This window comes from Varanus komodoensis, unplaced genomic scaffold, assembly GCF_004798865.1.
Source record: "Varanus komodoensis strain SLA01 unplaced genomic scaffold, ASM479886v1 scaffold3, whole genome shotgun sequence".
Classification (NCBI taxonomy): Eukaryota; Metazoa; Chordata; class Lepidosauria; order Squamata; family Varanidae; genus Varanus; species Varanus komodoensis.
In genome coordinates this window covers 18978607-19000131 of record NW_025335761.1, presented here as the reverse complement: position 1 = coordinate 19000131, position 21525 = coordinate 18978607, and the positions used below count along the sequence as shown (strand labels likewise).

Below are 21525 nucleotides of genomic sequence, written 5' to 3'. Positions count from 1 at the left end.
TAAAGAACTAACCTCTTTTAACTTGAATGTGTTTTTCAGAGGACGGCCTGGTTCAATCCCTGCCACATCAAACACGACAGAAGTAAGTTCATCACTAATGAGAACATCTTTATCAAAAAGTCTTAGTTCAAGAATGTTCTGAAACAACAGAGAAAGGGCAGCAAAACATTAGGGGAAGAAAAACATGCATTAAATGTTATACTCAAGGTAAAAACTCAACTGTTTTGAGATAAAAGAAAAAGTTAAATGAGGATGTAAACCAGATTGTTTTATTAAAAGCCAACAGAATCTTACCTACTTACACAAGACCATGAACTGCTGCTAACCAATGCATAAATAAAACCTGAACAAGTTGCTTACATTTCCCAGTCTATTTCCATGGCTAAGACACAGATCCACTACAGATGACTAACTTGCCAGGTGGTGGTTTTCTGCAAGATTTTCTTGGATAATATTGAAGAAAGAAGCATTCTGTAATTTTTTTCCCTTGCCATTCAAATGTGTGGTAAAGAGCTGGGAGCTTAACAAGGACAATAGAGTGAGTAGGCCAGGCACTCACCCTTTGTGTATTTTCCAAAACCCTATCTTACTACATTCTGGACATCAAAGAAGAGGGGATGGGAGGGCAAGAGGATCAGGAGGCAGAAGTCTTTGAAGCAACATCAAGGTTGCTGCCCATGGTTTCCCAGGCTGCCCATGACAGCAGACATGTTTTGAAAGAGACAAGAAGGGACCCAGGAGAGGAGGGAGAGCTGTTGCCCAGTCCCTGATCCTATGACATTAGAAGAGACAAGCTACCCAGTTAGGGGGCTTGTGTAGGTCTCACTGGCAGGCTTTCCACCAGTGGGAGCCACCCTGAGGGTGAAGCCCACTGTGTCAATGAAAGGGAAGGATTTGGGAGAAGGATCCAGTTTGGGCTCAACACTCACTCTTTGCATGAGCAGAGAGGACTTTTACAGTTGCATTGTCTTGTTAGCTGTGAAGTGCCAATAAAGATCTGCATTGTAAAGGACTGTTCGGTGTTTTGAAGCACAGGGCAAGAAAAGAAAAGTCTGAATTGTGATAGACAGCTTTCCTACATTAGCCATCTGTTGATATGGTAATCTTTATTGGTACCCCATGGCAGATGACTAGGACATATTAAACCATCTACTTCCATCATTAGTGATAAAATGCTGAAGCAATGTATGGAAGGATAGCTCTACACCCTGTAACAACAGAACTAATAAATAACTAAGGGTGATCCAACAGCAACAAGTTTTGCATGTATCACTGCATTCTATCACAGTTTAGTACACATTAAAACAAAAGTCAAGGTTTCACACAATCACTGTGATGAGCTGGTCACCTGTATTCATCCACAGAGAGCACCACTCCATTTAAAAACCTAATCTGTGCAAATAATAATTGGGAGATGCATTTGTCACAATTTGCCATAGAAAATTCAAGTTTGTTTTTTATTTTATTTCATCATGACATTCCTTTCTGCTTCCACGGCTTGAGAGACCAGCACAGACAAATAAGATTTCCTGTCTCAATTGCACTGGTCCACCACCGATGTCCAGAATAATACTATAAGAGTAAAGTGCCAGCAGGAGGAAGAGAGTCACAAAATAGCAGAGCTGGAACTGGGGTTAGTGAAAGGCCAATGAATATTGATTTGCAAGGTCATATATTTTCCTGTGAAAATCTTTGATTTTCAGAAAAGCATGCTGTTTTCCTTCTTAAGCTGAGAAAGGCTACCATATCAGTAGGATGGTAAAAACTGGTGACCTGCAACAGCAGGGGATTGGACCTGATGACCTTCTTAGCCCCTTCCAAATCTACTATTCTATGATTCTATTATATATAAATTACTCTCTAAAAGAAGAAGCATCCTTTACCTTCACTGCATTGTGAATTCTATAGTGAAAAGTTTCATTCCATTCTGGGTCACTCGAATTATCAATAACTTGTGTTCGATAAATGATTGGTGATGCAGTTGGTAGACTCAATTCCACATAGCAATCTGCTTTGGACACTAGAAGGAAGAAAAAAGAAATGTTTTCCATCAGGAACTCATTACTTTCCCTATATCTAGCAATAAAACCAGCAATAATAGAGGTATTATGCGTAGCTCATAAATTCCATGACCATTTAATTGTAACCAAAGAAAGTTACCTGCTATTTCATGTTCTTTTTTTAACCAACTGAGTTTTCTTAAAAACAGGGAATTTAACCAATTATTCTTTTATTTTCAAATATACAACAATTATTTTTAAAAGGCTTTGAAGCATCTTTCCAGTTATTTCCACCCTCTTCTAACCATGGCTAATACAATGGAACCTTTCAATACTAGAAGTGGACAAGATTTTTGGATCAGTGAAGCTGTCCATGTGCATGCTTGACCTTTGCCCATCTTGGTTTGTAAACCCATCCAGAAGTGGACTGGCTAATTAAGTGATGAACATCATCAACTTTTTAAAATATGGGTTTTACTCCATCCTGCCTAAAAATGTCCATAGTTCATCCTCTGTTAAAATCATCATCTCTGGATCCCAATGTTTTAAATAATTATTGCCTAGCAATATTCCATTTTGGAGTAAAGTACTTGAGCATTTGAATACTCAAATGAAAGAACTCCAAGAATTCCTTGAAGAAAATAATTATTTGGATACTTCTGTCCTGATTTTGGAAGAAAATCAGCCTGGAGTATCTTAATACAGATCAGCATCAGAAGGCATACAGAATATTTCTGTCCCTGCTGCTTCTGCAGGACCTTTTGGTGGCTTTATACCATCAGCCTTTCTTTGCCATTGTCACATAAATATCCATTCCCTTGTTATTTTACTGCTGTTCCATATTCATCTGGCACTGAAAATTCTCCTCCTGTCAGTGCCCTCTGTGCACTCCCGAAATTCGCTCTGGAGGGTTGGGGGACCTCCAGGGCAAATTTGGAGCACACAGAGAGGAGGAGAGGATGGAATAAACATTCCAGTTTGTTCCTAAAGCATAACACTGGATTGTTTCTTCCTCAACATTAGAGCACCAGCTATGGGTGAACAGTCAGGAGCCGACATGCTCACTTGCTCTTGCTTGCTCCCAAACAAGCTGTGGTTAATAAACTGTGGGTTGTTTAATTGTGTACATAGGGTCAATGAGGCATGCAGAGGAAACCAAAATAAAGTCTTCAGATACTTACACAAATCTGTTCCTTTAATGTTTCTGGCTCGGAGGATTTTTACTGTGAGATTATAGTAAGGATGCTTCTCACGCTGCAGAAGATAATCAACCCAAATATAACAACTATGACTAATTTTATCTAGCAAACGTAAAAAGTTAAGCAACTGTCAGGCTTGGTCAACCCAATTATTGTTCTAGATCTGTTTGCTGTCCCCAGTATGAAAGAATGGACACACAGGAAGGAAATCTATACGGATGCCTAGACATGTATAGATACAGTAAGCTAACCACTATTATGTCTCTCGATTTCCAACCGCCAGACACTTAGTAATATACAAAGCAGGAAGCTGCATCCATAACTGTCTTAACATCTAGAAAGAGACCACACATTGAAGGATTTCAAAAAAATCAGACTGCTAACTGGCAGTGAAATCTATGTGCACTATATTGGTGATCCACAGGCCCTTGTACTTTCCTTCTTGAATTGGATGTCTACAAGTAAAATAAAAATTCACTCGGCAATTCAACCATCATCACTAACAATGATTACTAATTCTACTACAGTTGTTTTTTTCTTATCTCCTTTCTCAATTAACAGTACCACTCCTTTATAGCTTCTATATAGCATTTTCCATCTTGGTTGTGCAAATGACCAACTGGTAAGTGATCAAGCACTTTAACCAAAGGAAAGTCAAGCTCTCCCAGTTTTTATTTTAATGACCATCAAGAACTGGGGGAAGCTATGTTGCAAGTAAGGTTAAAAGAAGACAAACAATTTAAGACAGTTCTGCACGCGCACACACACACACACACACACACACACACCCCTAGTGTATGTTGGGGGGGGGGAAGAGGGAGAAAGACTGAGATTTGCGGTTTGAATTCTAGGATTGCATAGCAATAGACGTGCTTAGCAGGTATCTACAAGCTTCCAATTGGCTTTGTTTGCATATCTGAAAATAAAATATACATCCAAAATCACCTTAAGTGTAGGGACTGGGCCTGCTTCTCCCAAAATACACATTTCCAAGGTGAATATTTCAGATTCTGAATTTGAACTGAAAGGACAGGTGGGGCTCGAATGCCTGGGTCAACAAGCTGTGAGATAAGCCAAGCAGCTAGTGAGAACAAAACCACCTCTGGTTTAGAGACTCTAACAGGTGGGGAGGAGCAGAGGGGAAGGTATGGTATTTAATCAGCCACTAGTTTAACATCAGATCCAACAAGCTGAATTGAGTAATGTCTGCAATCTCACCATCTGGCCCACAAGCAGCCCAAATCTTCCTGAGGATGGAGCTATCTCCATTTGATAGAGAAGGGAGGAGAGGAATTCAGTTTGAAATCGACCTTCTGGATCAGCAGAATTAACTAAGCAACTGCATTGGTCATGAACTTGATGGATGCTTCATACTCTGCATCACAAAACCAGCACTGGTGGGCCACCTTGACATAGTAAAAGATTAGTTTGAAGCTTCTTGCCTTAATTGGTTGAGTGGGAAAATACTTTAAGTATACTGTTATACTTTTCTGTGTCTCTCATTCTGAGTGCCATTAAATGCTTCTAAAAATGAGAAAGCCAAAATAGCAAACTTCATCAAATATGAAAGAGAAGCTACATGGATTTATGCTACAATATTTTAGCAGAAAATGTTAGGAATGTTCTACTCATTTCTCCAGGACACTGATTAGACACTTTAGAGTGATCTTCACTGAACTCAAAATGACAATGAATTTAAAATATACCACAATATAGAAATGTTTCCATAGGACACGCATTTTACAATGCTGTGTGTTTAAAGTGCAGCATATACAATAAATAGTAGGAAGTTTTAACTTTCATGGCTTTTCTCTGACAAGAATACAGGTTTTGAAGAGTCAATTATCAACAGGAAGCTTTCCTGTTTATTTTAGGATGTAAAACAGTAACTGATCTGCAGATAGTAGCAGGAATATGTTCAGGGAAATGCACTGGTCATCACGGTGTATATGCTGGTGGAGACAGTATAAGCAGTCAGGTTCAGGTTCTGACATGCTGACAGTCAGCAGTCATAATATAACATACTGGAAAGGTCTCTTCATGAAAAAATGTCTTGACGTTAAGAACAGTAGCAGTCTGCTAAAGGTTCACAGACAAAATATTTGGCAAGCCAAGCATTATTAGCTTTTTTTTCAAAATTAAAGCCAAAACAGTGGTTTCTACTACTAAAATCAAATAGTAAAATATAGTTACACACAAACATCTTAGAGATAACCCTTATATTCAGCTATCATACCTGCCATGCCAAGAGTGCTCTGTCCTTGTATGCTCTGCTTCATTTTTCTATCCTGCCACTCTACCGTTTGGTACAGATGATGATCATGTTAGACTATTTTCAACTTAGTTTGCTTAGCTGTTATTTCAGGTTGCTTATTGGTGTTCTGTATCAATAGAGCAGATCTGAACTATGGATTTGTGCAAACTGCTTTAATGTACTAACAATAGCAATTGTTGATTGGATGTTCAATTTAAGTTCAATAAACACAGGCCAGGCCAGCTATATTCCTTCCATTTCCAGCATCCCCCAAAAAGTTGGTGGCAGAAAGGGATGGACCAACAGAAATCACAATAAATAAGCAGAAGAAACAGAATCTTTGGTTAGAGGAAAGACCAGTGACATAAATTAGTAGCAGGAGCAGAGGATCAGATGCAAATGGGAAGCATGATCTTATACTAACACTGTGCATATTTTCAGACAGATAACTCCTAGCACTACTGGCACTTATTTGTTTGTAAGCCGCCCCGAGGCTCTTGCCATGGGTGCAGCATATAAATGTGTCAAATAAATAAATACTAGTGAAAATACATCATGCAGTAATTTCATCTTTCTCTCTTTAAAGTATTGCTGGTTATGTACTGCCTCTAGTGTCAGAGGCAGCATGCTGATATACACCAGGTGCTGAGGAGCTTGGGTAGGTGGAACTCTTGTACCCCTCCTGCTTGAGGAATCCTCTGAGAAGCTGGTTTGCCATCATGTGCACTGAGTACTGGACTGGATGGACCACTGGTCTGATCCAGCATGGCTTTTCTTATGTTCTTATTTTCTGTAATAGGAAAGAATCAGCAGAAAGACACAGGAAGATACCAGCAGGACAATGCCTTTTGGTTGTTAGCAAAAAGTTCTCTCCATCTGGAAGTGCTGTTGGATTCCACTTGAAATAGGTAGGCTAAACAGGGTGAGTCAAGGTGATCAAACAGAACTGAGGAAATCATTATTGAGTCTTTCATAGCTGCCTAGGCATAAGACAGATCAAGCTGTATAGCTGAAGCTTGGGAGTTTCCAGACATTTAGTAGTACCTATTAGAAGGAATTGTAAAGTTATTCCATCTTTTTCTCCATAATGGATTTTCTGTGATAAGAAGAGGTAGTAATGAGAAAACCTGAAAGGGTTATGGCTTTGTCTAGATCTTATATAAAACTCTGTAAATGACTGAGGTACCAATGGTGTAATAAAAGTTTCATCTGGAAGAAACCCCTGTTGTTTTATATGGCTAGGAAAAGCTTCCAGTCTTTCACAAACACCACCACTGAGGAAGTAGCTCCCTCCAGGTGAGTGCCCTCCAGATATGCTGTACTGCAACGCTCATAATTCCCAGCTAGCATCCAACCTGGTCATGCTCACTGTCAGCAATGGGAGTTGCAGTGCAAGTTTTCTGGAAAGCCCCCAGTTAGTCAGGGCAGCAATCCTGTTAACAGTACTTTGCTGTAAAATGTAAATGTAAGCCAGGCAAAAAAGAAGGCAGGGTCCTTGCTTTTGCCGTGATTGAGTGGAAAAGAGAAATGTAGAAGATGCAATTTCTAGTTTGCCAGGTATGTGACATAAGAATATCAGAAGAGCCATGCAGGATCAGACTACAGAGCCACCTAATTCAGAATACTACAGATACTGTAACCAACCAGCTGCTCACTGGAAATTCACAAGCAAGGCATAACTGAAGCACCACCTTCCCACCTGTATTCTCAGCCAACACCTGTTATACACAGGCATACTAGTGCTTCTAATACTGGAAGTGGCAAATAGCCATCAGGACTAGTAGCCACTGATAGTCTTCTTTTCCGTTAACTTATGCAATCCCCTTTAAACCCCTCCACATTGATGTCCACCACTACATCTTATTAAAGTGAATTCCATAATTTACGAATGTGAAGAGGTAGTTTCTTTTATCTGTCTTGACTATCCCAGCAATCAACTTCACGAGAAGCCCATATTCTAGAATTACAAGGAAGAAAGTTTCTCTGCCCGTTTTCTCCATATCATGCATAATTTTGGAAACCTCACTTGCATCTTTTTAAAACTGTAGTAAGCTTTCTTCATAGAGGAGCTGCTCCAGCCCCTTGACCATCTCAATAACCCTTTTCTGCACTGTTTCCAACTCTACAACATTCTTTTTAGGTGCAGCAACCAGAACTGCACACAATAATCTACTTGTGGTCGCACCACAGACAGGTGTAAGTATAATCTTGGCGGTTTTATTTTTCAGACACCTGCTGAATTGCCTCTGCGGCACAATCATTACAGGTGCTGTAGCTCTGTCGAGCTAAGGCATTTCGCTTTGCCTCTCCTTCAAAACTAAGCTGTTCCACAGACAGTCAAAACTTTGTTATCCCAAAAGCGGCTCTGCCTTTAACCCACGAAAAGCGGAGAAGCAGGAAGATGCCGCGGATTTCCTTCTACTTATGCCCGCGCGGAAGTCTCCGCGATGGGAAATCAACCCCAGCTTTCAGAGTCAGTCCATAGTTTTACCCGCCAGTGGTAGAGGCCGGACTCTTTCCTCTCCTTCCGCTGGAGCAACACGGCGGCCACGAGGGGCAACAGTCGGGGCGGCGGGCGGCCTAGCAGCACCTGGCGGAACATGAAGGGCTTTGCAACGGAGCCGCTCCGGGTCTGGATTCCCACACGGCGGCGGAGGCGGCAGTTCCCAAGGCGGGCGCGCAAGGGCGCGACTTCAGGTGTACAGCAATTGTGGCTGGGCTCGTTTCAAAGGAAAGACCAAGGGAACGACAGGAGGGAACTCGCTCCAAATAGAGATTTTTTTCCCTTAAAGCACTGGATTGAAAAGGTCAGGCTTCAAAAAAGGTTTCGTCTTTCCTTCCTCGCTCCGCACCCCCACCCGACTTGTTCTGCCAGATTTTGGAACAAGTTGCAACCGCGGCGTTGCACCGGTCCGGTGAATCAGCCTCTTCCCGGGAAGTTTTGATTTACGAGTGCCTGTGAAATCTCTTTGGAGTGTCGCAAGTCACGAAGTTAAAAAGAAAAAGGTGCCGGGGGGCGGTAGGGGTGGAGATGAAGTCATGCTACCATGAAGGAATCTAGGAGAGGGGACGGAGTTACTAGTGTTTAACGAAGAAGTATTTGTGTTTTAAAACAAAGCTAGTATAACTGGTAATTAATCCTTTTCAATAAGGCTTCGCACTTTTGGCTGCAGGGCTGGGCGACTCTCATCTGGTGCAACTCCCATCAGTCCTAGCTAGTGAAGTCAGTTGAGAGCATTGATGAGACTTCTGGGCCAAAACATCTAGGTGATAAGCTGGCCACCCCTGAATCCTTTCAGGGCTGTTTATGATTACAGCAAGCCGCTTTAAGGTATTCTACTCACTGTTCAACTAATCTGAGCTTTAATAGCTACGGATGCAAATCTGTGCATGTTTAGGCAGAAATAAGGCCCATGAATCCCACCATTGCCTGCCTAAATGTGCATACGATTGCACCCAAAAGTTTGAGTACAATGTAGATATACATATTAAAACATTTGTGGCTTTCCTTTCCAGTGTTTGGATTTAAGAAATTTCCAGCAGTTTTCACCTTGCAAACAATATATACCTTTTTATTCAACCACATTTCCCATATTTGTATGGAAATTTTAAATACTGCTAAGTGGAACCTTGCTTCATTGGAATTCGCTTGGCCTCAGACGTGAAAACTTTGAGGAAGGCCTTGAAAAATCTTATGAAGTTACTAAATGTATATGGTTTACCATTTGACTTCGTTTATGGTTCCTTGAGTATTTATGCTGCTGCCCTTAGTTTAACTGCTGTTATATTTGGTCATTGTACTCGTTATGGTTATGTGAGTTTGAATGAACTCTATGACTCCTTATGATTGCCTCTGTAGAAAAACAAAATAGAAAGCAGCATCTAGGTCAGGATGGTCCAACACGGGCCACAGGCTACATGTGGCCCCAGAGGCCTTGTCCAGCAGCCCTCTTACTGACAGTGAAATATAATTCATTGTGCAGCCCCAGTTCCGTGTCCAAGTCCTCATGTGACCCTTAATGTACGAAAAGTTGGACTGCCCTGATCTAATGAAGAAGCTGTATAGTGTTTCCTTATGATGAGTCATTTTTGTATTTGTATTTTCTTTTCTCTGATATTAGTGCTCAAAACATACAGTGGTACCTCGGCTCATGGATGCTTCGGTTCACAACCAAATTGGGTCACGAACAAAAATTTCATTAAAATTTTAACTCAGGTCGCAAACGCCACATTGGGTGCTGACCAAGATTGCTGCCATCTCCCCCCCCCCCCCCGAGTGGGGAGATGGCCACGATCGTGTTGGGGGTGAGGGGGAGATGGCCAAGATTGCACCCAACTTTCCTGCAAGAGCACAACTACAATCTCAGCCATCTCCCCACAGCATGATTGCGCCCGTCTCCCCCCCAGTGCGCCCGTGTTTGCGCCCGTCTCCCCCCCAGTGCGCCCGTGTTTGCACCCATCTCCCCCCCAGTGCACCCATGTTTGCGCCCGTCTCCCCCCGCCCCCCAGCGCACCAGGATGATGCGCGCTATCGTGGTAGTGCTGGAGGAAGCGGGGAGATGGCCACACTCATGCTCAGGGTGGGGGGGGTGAGGAGATGGCCATAATCTTCATTGTTGTCACTTTGCTTCACATTTTTCTGATTTAAAAAAAAATAGTTACAGAATGGATTAACCTTATCTAAATTTAACTTGGCTCATGACCATTTTGGGTCACGAACAGAGTCCTGAAACGGATTAAGTTCGTGAGCCAAGGTACCACTGTATTTAAAAATAAAAGCAGGGTTTCAATATTCTATTAAAAATCTATTATTAAAATGTCTCAGGTTTTTGTACTGTGCATTGTTTTCATAGTATTGGTGCAAAGTAGGGAAAACACCTCTCTTGTAAATTTAGTTGGGACCAACACCAACTTTTTGCTGTTCATGTGTTGTCCTCCCAAAAAGGCCTTGTCTGCTCACCCAAATGCAACAAGGTGAGACGTTTGTCAACACTCAGCTGAGGTCCTTGCTGTATCCATAAACTGAGTAATGCTTTTCTGATTTCAAAAACTGTGCTTTGTTCTTTGTTCTGCAATTACTTTTCATCCTATAACCTGCAACCTTTGCCCTACCAAGCATATTCAGAATCATGCAACAGTGCTGTAGCCACATGCAGCAGTTGCATAAGTGGGACAGGAGGTTACAGTTGTTCCTATTTATACAATTTCAATGCACTTGAAGTACTTTGGACAGTCATTATTTCACTGGATACATTCAGTGGGGATACTAATGAGCGATTAAGTAATGTTTAAGCTTGCAAAACACTACTTTAGGCTGAAATGGTCAGAACAAAAATCTAATTGCATTACGAAGTTCATCTTTTACACTGGATTAGGCAGAACAAAGACACAGAGGAAATGTAGTTGTAAAGTTACATGAGGAAACAAAAATAAGGAAAAAAGACACAGGAATGACCTCAGAACCCTGTTTCTATTACATGTGCAATTGCTATCTGCCAGGAGCAAATTGATGGTATTTACTGTTACTTCTGCATTCAATTGCATTCAATTGACTCCTATTAAATAATGTATATGTTAGAGTGTGTTCAAGTTAATTTGGGGGTAACAGGGATCAGTTCATTTTAAAGGTGAGCACACTGCTACATATGTTTAAATGTCTATTGTGCAAATGAAAGAAATTGGTTGATAGTATGTAACCATTGTCCAACCACTTACTCAATTAGGGCCAAAATTCAAAAAAGAACCATTTATCGATAAGCCAAGTAATCTCAGTAAAGGGTTTTTCCTTACTGTTGCCTCCTCAACAGTAAGGTAAACTGGTGCTCACCAAGAATTTTGCCTGATTGGCTGGTTGAGCAGGAAGTGCTACCTCACATTGGGTCTCACAATCCTCCAAAGCAGGTTTTCAGAGTAGAGGTGTGATCAAAAACTACAGTGAATGACACATTGCGATTAATCCCCCTCAAAATACTTCCCCTCACTTCAATACTTCCCCAGCACTACTGTGGCTGCCTCAATGTCCAGAATCAATTCAAGTCAAGAGGAGATGGATCAATTCAAGTTGAGACAAAAAGGTTCAAGTCAAGACAGACTGATTCAGGACATCAAGGCTTTTTTTCCAACTTGGGTACACAACCGATGACATTTTCACTGCAACCACATTTTTTTCACTTTACTCACAGTTCAAACCTAGCAGTGTCATTCAAACTGTGGAGTGATTTTGTCTTGACTCTAACATTTGAACCCTGGATCATTTGAAGTTAGAGTTGTTTGAACTACAAGGCACCACTGTATAAATAAATGTTTTGGAATAGTGCATCAAGTACAACAAAGTTGATTTTAAAAAATGGAAACAAGTAGTTTCAAAGTCAAAATAGAACTCTAAGTCCTATGTCTGCAGGCCACAGCCTATTGATGTCTAGGTAGACCAATCAGTTGGGACTGACAGGGATTAAAAACCAGTGGGAATAATTAAACTAGAAAGCTTTATTTTTTGTATCTGGTGCTGTTTTAAAATGACAATCATGTTAAAATTTAAAAATGTAAAAAGAACAGGTTTTCCAGCTTTTCACAGTTCAAGAGAATCTGAAGGGAAAATAACATCTATTTGAAAATGTAGTTAATGTATCCTAAATAGGAACAACTCCAGAAATAAGTTACACAATAAAAAAACAAAAACTGCAGCAGGTTTATAAAACAATGTCCTGTGGCTCACATTTTAAAAGCAGCAATGTTTTTCAGAGCCAGGGCCTCATATTTTGGAACCGAATTGTCAACATCATTAGTGTGAACCAAAAAAAAATTAATAGCAAATGAGTGTAGGATAGTACTCACATATTCTGAAAATAACACACACACACACACACACACACACACACACACACACACACACAGAAAAAGCTGATTCCCCAGAAGCTTTTAATAATGTATTGTTTTAAATAAACCTGCTGCACATTTAGGAAGTCCCAGAATCTGTGCAAGACTATCAGTAGGCAATTACAGCAAAGGCCAGATCTCTGCCAGAAGTGCATAATGAATCTGAAATAAGGCACATAAAGGAGAAAAGTAGATTGTTAAGCTTTTGCATTCCACATATCTTTATTGATCCGGGTCTCAGGTTTGACCATTCCACCTTTGCTGATCCTACTAGGAGACCAACCTAGTGAAAGAATCTGGCCTCTTGCCAGCACTGTTTTCAGCTTTAACATTTTTGTACCTTCTATGTTAAGCTACTCATCCAAGGGGTATATTTCCCTCTAGAAATAAATGGGCATACATGATAAACACGATCTCATTGCAATGTTATTCTTTCCTTGAAATAAGAAAAATACAACATATGAAAAATGATTTTAATTTCATTACAAGAACAAATCCCAAACTCAGCAGTAAGACACAATTGGTATTTACTGCACATAACAATGAACTATGTATGATTTAAGACCAGACTTCACTGGAAATAAGGTTAAGGTAGCCAGGGAAGCAAATATTACGAAAGGCCTGTTTTGCAGTAGATCAAATTACACACTAAATATCCACAACACATTTGTCTGAGGACAGTGCTGAATTTTAGTCATTAGTCCTATAGTGCATTAGCACTGCTGAAAATTATAGTGTAAAGGACCTTTAGCATAATGCCAATAGCCAATGGCATTACAGGGAATCCAAGGTTTTTCAGGGAATCAATTGTTCCCTTCTGTAAAAAGCTTGACTTGTTATTCAGATTTCAGATGAGAATATTCAGTATATCTTTATTACATATGCAATAAATAAGGCGCAGAACAATATGTTGGACAAAAAAGCCTGTGGGAGTATCATTTTAACTCGGTACTTTCCAGCATTAAAGTGATCTGGGTACACATAGCCACAGAAGAATTCCAGGGTGAAATCGGAACACTGACAGGTAAATAAATGTATGTTTTACTTTAAAGCAGGGCAGTGCATAAATACTTAATTGTATTAGAATGCAATGGTACCTCCAATGTTTAGACCAGATGTTCAAGTAATATACAAAATGTACCATTATGTTAAGTGAGATACTTTAAGAGTGCAATCACATGCATGTTCAGACAGAAAAAATAATCTACAATTCCCAGCATCCCTGATCATGACTGGCTCGGCCATACTGGAAGCTGGACTTTTTTCTGTCTTAACATTCATAGGATTAAATCTTAAAGTTGAAGAGGCTATTCTTTTAAAATTTTAATACAAGTGCAGGTGCTAGTTCCCCATCCCTTCAGAAAACCATTGTCACTTTTCATTCCACTCGTAATGGAAACTGTACACAGTGCAAATAGTATAGCTATTCATATTTACATTCCTCTCAAAAGCAATAGTATAAAATACATGTTGCCCGTTCTGATCATATTGTATGAAATTAATTCCCTCAGAACTTTTTCAAATTTGTTGTGATAACTGCTACATGAAAAACACATAAAGTTTTCTAGTCAGTAATATGAGGAAAGAGTATCTAGGTGCAGAGTTGCTGGAAGTATCTGCCTCCAAAAGTCAGAAATGGCTGATTAAAGTAGATCTCAACACAAGACAAAGTAAACAGTAAGATTTTATCCCATGTATGATTGGAATGTAAAATCCAACACATATTTAATATTAGTTTTTAATATCATTTTTAACATGACTTGTACTTCCTTGGAATGAGATTTTCTGCAAAATCTGGAGTAAAACAACAACTCGATAGTATTTAATTTTCACTTTCTTCTTGCTGCTGTGAGGTTAGTCTGCTGCCATGTATGTCCAAAAAAACGTGCCTGTTTTCCTACAAGTGAAGTCATCCCGTAAAGCAACATGGAGCTCAAGTGCTTTGACACAACATGCCACAGAAGATTCCTTAGAGATGTCAATTGCTTTTCTAAAGCACTTTGCTTTACTTCCATGTGAACATCATGGCTATCATAGTCTACATTTCACATACCATTGTTTTCAGGTGTCTCCTGCTCCAACTTCTTTGGAACAGAAATAATGCACAACCATTGCATTGGGATAGCGGGCAAAGGCACTATGGGAAGAAAGGAAATGTAACAAGTTAAATATCATGAGAGTCAAAAAAATCTGGAAAAATGCATGGAGAAATACAGAAAATTTTGAAAATTAATTTTCCCATGGTTGCTAAGACTATGTTGCTGAACTTCATACCAGAAACTCTGCCAAAGAATATGACAGTTATTCAAATATGATATCCATGGCCAGAGTCATAATTGCTTCAAAATGGAAAGAAGAAAATAATCCAACTATTGAGGACTGGAAAAATAAATTAGCAGACTATGCAGTAATGGCAAAACTACAGAAAACCAGGCAAAGAATTAAATGATAAGTGGAAACTGTACTATGCACAGCTTGTAACAGAAAAATCTACAGATGAACGGAGTGGAACTTTGAAAATACTGTTGGAGATTAACATTTGAATGAATGCTTCACTATAAGAAGAGTTGTGAAACAGGAGTCAGAAAATACTGTTAGAGTTACTGCATGGATTGCTGTTTTGTCATTATAATAAGCAGACTCAAGATGAGTACAGCCAGAGTATATGATAACTCTAACTGTGGTTAGGATTAAAACTGCTTTAAAATGGAAAGCAGAAGAAATTTAATTACTGAAGACTGGAAAAATAAGTCAGTTGATAATGTAGTAACTACATAACTAGACTAATTATAAGACTAGCTAATATACAGAAATAGAACTAGGCAAAGAAATAGATAAGTAGAAATTTTATTACACACTTTTAATGGAGATAATAATAATGGAAAATATGTAAAAAGAACAGAATTTGAGAAAATTGTATGAGATTAGAAGACTCTACAATGAATTTTAATTAAGTGCAAAAATGTGAGTAAAAAGGATAGTAATTATTGATTTACAATGATTTTTCTTAAAAATTAGACATGCTATGTAGCATTTAAGAACGCTTGGTGCTTCTTTGTAATCTTTATTTGTATTCTTGTCTTTTCTTTATATTTTCTTTCTAAATTACTCTTATTAAAATGTTTAAAATCTAAAAAAGTTACAGTTCTTACTGAAATTATTTCTGCTCTTTATTAGAATAGCACAGAACTTAATCTAAAGCACACAGAAGTAGTGCTGCTTAAAAACTGCAGCAAAACTTGTGAGATTGTTTGCACCGATATTTCATTCTTCTACAGTTTTTAATATTTGGTCCCTCTTGTGCAACCTCATGTGTTTTCCTTCTCTTACTGCTATAAGAAGCAGTTTATGTATCATTTGTGATATCTGATATCCACAGATATATCCAAATCCACAGAGACAGTCAAGAAATCACATACATACTTCCAAATTTGCTAGGCTATTAAGAAAAGAATGTTATGAGATTGCAAATGGTTGGGACTATATACAGTGAGGTGGATGACAGGGTTTGATCCTCAGCACTGCAACTGAGTAACAGGCATGTCATTTCTTCCTGGACATACATACAGATTAAAGAAGAGGTAAAACGTAAGATTTTTTTTAAATCATTAAAGAAGCAGAAGGAAGGTCAGAACAATGGCTAGAATATGGAATCTTAAGAAATCATTGTTCAAGACAATAAGAACAACACTGAAAGACCACTGGTTTTGAAAATTAGTGAGAAAATTACAAAGAAGCAAGTTCCATTGAATTTAGCACCACTCACTTCTGAGAAAACATACTTAGGAGTGGAACATTAGAGAATTCAACAGCCATCCTGGCCCACTGCTGGTCCTCTATGGAATATTTCTGTAAGAAACAGGTTGAGTAGCAATTTCTATACACTATGTGCTTCTTTAAGGCAATTTACCATACCTATTTCCAATCTTCTTTTTACATACACTGCAAAGCTTTTCCTCTGTGATTATACATTTCACTTGCTGATGTAAAATCCGTTCCTCTTGTACCTGTGGCAAAATAAAAACAAAGGGAGTAAAACAATCCCTTGCAGATAGATAGCTTGAAGAGACAAAGAAGTGGTCTTTTAGTTAGTAGGGAATTTTTGTTCTTGGGCTATCATAGTCTACCATTTTTTACATCTCATCTTTGCAAGGAATGTTGTTTTATATATCTTAATATCTTATTTAAATTTTCTCCTTGATAATCACAAATAGAAAAATATGGGCACATACTCTCAGGAACTCAGCATGAAGAAGATTTTTAAGGACTTGATTGAATCGCTTCTTCTGGGCATTTTCTTCAAGGACTTTTTCAAGAAATATTCGGATTTCACCAATTTGAGTATTTGCTGGGAGAAGGTTTATTGCCTAGAAATAAAAGAGAAATGAGGCAGCAAAGAAATCATTTATGCTAATTTATCCAAAAGATGGTTTCAATATTCCAACTACTCATTTGCATTTTATTTTGTCCTAGCATCGAGAATGACCATAAACAGAATAGAAAATATTTCTTGAAAATTTCTGTTTATAGGTTCACAAGTTATATGAATATTGGTTATGAGATGCAGATTCTCCTTCCCTCCCTCCTGTGTATATAATAAAAATAAAGGATTTTTTTACTTTGGTAGTGTCCAGTTTGCTGTGATGAAGTTCCAAAACCTGCAATGCAGCTTGAAGATTGGCTTGAGGCTCTAGTAGTTCCATCTTGATTGGTCCCAAGCAATGAACACTAGGTGGTGAGAGATACATTCGGAGCAGAGACAAGTATACCTGTTTGACACAAAACAAACCACTGATGTTGAAAAATACACACTCCAGGATGGCTGGTGCTAAGCTTGCCAATTCTCAACAAAGAAAGCCTACAATACTATAGACACTTAACTAGGACCAAGTCCCACTGAAGTCAATAAATTTACTCCTAAGTAAATATGTATAGGACTACACTCTAAATTTTGAAGTAGATTTGTCTTGATCTAAGTATTTTCAGCTTCAGACAAGCTCTTGCTAAAATTAGATTATAAGAAGAAGAATGTATATACTACAGATCTAACACATTGAGATTCTGAGATTTTCTACAAGACATTTATCACAGTCTACCCTGTGCTCAACATCAGAGGCCTTCTTCTGAAAGCTACCTCCAAAGGGAGGTTTGGTTAATGGTAACAAGGAAAAGGGCCTTCTCTGTGGTAGCCCCCAAATTAAGGAATGATCCATTTACCAACACCTGCCTGACATCAGCAGTACTCTCTTTCTGGCACCATGCTAAGATGGCCCTGTTTGAGGAGGGATTTACCAACTCCATATAGCACATGGGAATGGGGAGTACTGTTAGTTGTTTTTAGCAGGCCTTAAAGTAAATAATGGGCTATATTATTAAAATATGGTTTTAAATAGTGTATTTTACTGTTATACTATTTTTATTGTTTATATTGTATTGGATTTAACTTGTACACCATGCAGAGATCCTTGGCTATCAGATAATACTGAAATTAAGTCAATAATGTGCTTGTCATCCTCTATTAACATTAATTTATGGTTCTGATGGTGAGTGCAATGGGGATAGGTTTAAAGCAGGGATCCTCAATTTTTGAATAGGGGGACAGTTGAAAGGTGCCAGCAATGGGCACGGGCCACCAAGACGGTGCGGGCCGGGGGGTGGCATGCGTGTGTGCATGCGCGCAGCAAGGCAGGGGCGTGCGTGTGCAGAGATCATTTTCTCCCAACGAGTCCAAAGCAACCTCCTTGTGAGCAAGCCAGCACCTTGCCACATGCACGCATGGCGAGCTATGGCGGGCCGGATAAATGGGCATGGTGGGCCGGATCCAGCCATAGTTTAAGGACCCATGGTTTAAATCTTCATTCCTATTTCCCACCCCACAGCATGGTTCTAAACTGATTCCCCCACCTCCTGCAGGCTATTTTCTAAATATCAAGCACAACGTACTTGTGACAACTCTCATGTTGAATATGGCTTGAAAAGAAGCATGTTTGATCATGAGGCATATTCTAAGTGATGTAAAATAAACTACTCACGTCTTTGTTGCCATCTCTGCTTCTGTCATAGTGTTTGTGACAGTAACTGAAAAGAAATTACAAGAAGTTAGTGACACTGCAGCTTGGCATATCAGAAGTTACATATTTTGACTTACAAGCCAACAATTGTCATTGAATACTAAAAAGATATTTAAATAGGTTCTTAGAGTCTTTTGCAAAAGAAACTTAAAAAGGAACCGATCAACAAATAGGAAGCATACATTCCCAAGGTTATGCATACATACTACGTACTTATTTAGTCATTCATACAAATTTGCACAAATACTTTTCAAAAAAGCACTTGCTAATTTCTACTTGCCTTGTTAAGCTGCACATAAGACTTCTTCACACTGCAAACATAAGTGGCATTGGGAAGAGTGACGCAATGGACCAACTGTATCACATTTGAAGTTTTAAAATATATTGGGGGAGGGGAAGGGATGCTGCTTGATTTTTCAGCTTGGGGGATCTTTTAAAATTTTAAATCCCTCACTCCCAAACTCCAAGTAATGAGAAATCAGGCATGTCAGATCCAGGTTGGTATAGCCAAAGGCCCCTCTTTAGAGAACTGAGCAGCTTTGCATCTGGTGAGCCTTATGTTCTGGGGCCTTATGCTTGCTATCCCTGGCAGGAACACCATCAGCTTTTGCAGGAGAAACTGGATGCCAAGGCAAAAAGAGTCTACCGATTGTGAAATTTGCCCCAGCCATCCTGCTCTGGGACTGTAAACTTCCTTCTCTGTCTGTTCATATAGATTGTTAAGAACTGGCCACTGGAGCCTCAGGGAGCCTTATTGGCTAATGTGGCGGGACAGAAATCCAATAAATAATAGGACCTCCTTGCTAATTGTACTAAAGTGGTCGGATAGTATAATTGTAAAGCCTAATTTCACAAAAAAAAAAACTGAGATGAAAAATTAATCATATAGCTGACTAACTGAGATGGTCTAATACAAATCTTCAATAAACCAAAAGGATAATGTTGTGTGGAAAAATGGTTTGCTCCAAGTGCTAAAGAATTCTCCAATATATGTCTGAGAAAAGACCTAGTAAAAATACAGGAACCTGCCTGAGATACAATCTCTCTCTAACTTTCAACAGAGAAATGCAAAAAAGAATCTGAAACTGTGGTAACACCACCTATGATGTAATGAACAGGAAGACCAACGAAGGCAGAAAATGAGCACGTGAAGTTTTTAGCATATATCACAGGATACACAGACCTCCCACCCAGACAGTTACCAGAGCAAGCAGATCAGTAACCAAAGACAAACAGAGCATCGCTAGTGTAGGGACATACCTTTCCGCCATTCTAGTATCCTTCAGGATATGAACATATATAAAAAGGGCTTGTTCGTGATTCCCCATCCGTCCCAACAGCAGAGCACGTTCTTCTAGGAGGCCTGGAAACAGGGTACAAAATTTGCCATTACTGTTCTTAACAGAAACATACTTTGGCAAAGTAGGCTTTCAGAATACATCACGAAAATGAATAAGGCTGGAAGGAACTAAGCAGTAGAGGCTGAGAAAAGAACAAGGGCACAGAGCCATGCTGTTTCAGGCAAAGATCCATCTAGTCCAACTTTCTGTTCACACAGTGGCCAACCAGCTGAGTATGAGAACTCACAAACAGGACATGAGTGCAACAGCACCCTACTTGCCCATGTTCCTCAATACACAAGCATAGCATCTCTGAAACTGGAAGTACCCATCAGGACTAGTAGCCATTGATAGCCACCTTCCTGAATTTGTTCAATCCCCCTTTAAATGTCAACTGGCCTAAAAATAATCATCTTTTATTACAGTTCTTGAAGAGAAGCAAAAACCTTAGTAGCATCCTATAGCAATTTCTGTCTTAGTTCCTTAACTGACATTGTTACTACTTGATGTACACAAGATACTCAACACCATGAAAGTGCTATGTTTTTATTCATTATATTTATATCCCACTTTTTTCTTTTCAAGTCAAGGTAGCTTACATAATTCTCCTCCTACTCTTAATTATATCCTCACAACAATAACCCTATGAGGTAGGTGTGGTTGATAGATTGGTCCAAAGTCACCAAGTGAACTCCATGGCTTCTGAGTTCCATTATACCACACCGGTTGTCTTTTTTTTAATGGCACAAAGGCTAAGCAAAAAAACCAAACTGATGCTTTGCTAGTGGCTTAAGTATTTATCCTGCTGAGTGAATACTTGGTAGAAGCAACTTTGGCAGCAATTACAGCTGCAAATCTTCATGGACAACTATCAGCTTTGCACATATGGATCCTACAATGTTTGTCTATTCCAACAGGCAAAATTGCTTCACCAATGATCCCTATCCAATCTGGCAGAGCTGAACAGCAACGTCAAAAACTTGCCAAAGATTCTCAATCAGACTGAAGTCTAGGCTTTAAATAGGCCACTCTAAGGCATTCAGGTTCTCTTGTAAAACCACTCTAATGTCAATTTGGTCATTGATATTTAGTATCATTGTCCGATTGGAAAATGAACCTTCACTGCAGTCCCAGATAGACAGGAAGTCTGAATTACTCTAGAATTCACCTGTATTTGGCTCCATCCATTTTCCCTTTAAAGTTAAAGTTAATGGAGCATTTGCTTTATCAATGGCTTTCTTCTAACCATTATTCCATAAAACCTTTGTGGAGTATCCCAAGTCCAATTTCAACTGTTGATCTTTCCAACTCTTTCAGTGTTACCACTAGCTTCTTGGTTAATTCCCTTACGAATACCCTCCTTATCTGGTTACTGAGCTGTGGTCAACAGTCTTCTCTGCCCAGAATAATGATTAAGCCATATTCTTTCCATTCTGTAATATTGGATTTAATGATGCTCTAAGGGATGTTTACAGTTTAGTTTTTTTAAATAATCCAACCATGACTGAGTTATAAAATATTCTGTGCCATCATAGTATTGAGAATCTACTGTAACTCAAATGATATCAACATCAATTAAATCCATGTCAGTTTCAGGTTGTAACACAACAAAATGTGAAATAGTCAAAGAAGGGATGAATACTTCTCCAAGGCACTGTATTTTATTTAAATTTTTTAAAGGAAAATTTAACAAAATCTAAGATGAGACAAAAAAGATTCTAGTGCAATAAATGTAGCTAACTTTGTTTAGCATGAAGAATGGCTGCAACTGCTTGATCATCTCTT

General features: G+C 39.1%; 2 protein-coding genes across 6 annotated transcripts in view; both read right to left on the bottom strand.

Moving 5' to 3' along the window:
- Window positions 1-14416, bottom strand: part of PLA2G4F (phospholipase A2 group IVF) — a 34478-nt gene extending 20062 nt beyond the window's left edge. Inside the window, exons 1-4 of the mRNA XM_044436843.1 lie at window positions 14383-14416; window positions 3182-3254; window positions 1884-2020; window positions 13-138 (exon numbers count right to left, since the gene is read on the bottom strand). Coding sequence (XP_044292778.1) covers window positions 13-138; window positions 1884-2020; window positions 3182-3254; window positions 14383-14385 — 339 coding nt within the window. The 5' untranslated portion in view covers window positions 14386-14416. The remainder of the gene's footprint in view (window positions 1-12; window positions 139-1883; window positions 2021-3181; window positions 3255-14382) is intronic.
- Window positions 1918-21525, bottom strand: part of VPS39 (VPS39 subunit of HOPS complex) — a 45162-nt gene continuing 25554 nt past the window's right edge. For 2 of the 5 annotated variants that reach the window (XM_044436842.1, XM_044436841.1), the window contains exons 20-25: window positions 19661-19763; window positions 18362-18407; window positions 16949-17098; window positions 16562-16696; window positions 16245-16336; window positions 11925-14466 (exon numbers count right to left, since the gene is read on the bottom strand). In XM_044436842.1, coding sequence (XP_044292777.1) covers window positions 14391-14466; window positions 16245-16336; window positions 16562-16696; window positions 16949-17098; window positions 18362-18407; window positions 19661-19763 — 602 coding nt within the window. In that variant the 3' untranslated portion in view covers window positions 11925-14390. Of the gene's footprint in view, window positions 2021-8015; window positions 8044-11924; window positions 14467-16244; window positions 16337-16561; window positions 16697-16948; window positions 17099-18361; window positions 18408-19660; window positions 19764-21525 lie in introns of those variants that run through there. The other 3 variants (XM_044436839.1, XM_044436840.1, XM_044436838.1) reach the window with 3 other exon arrangements.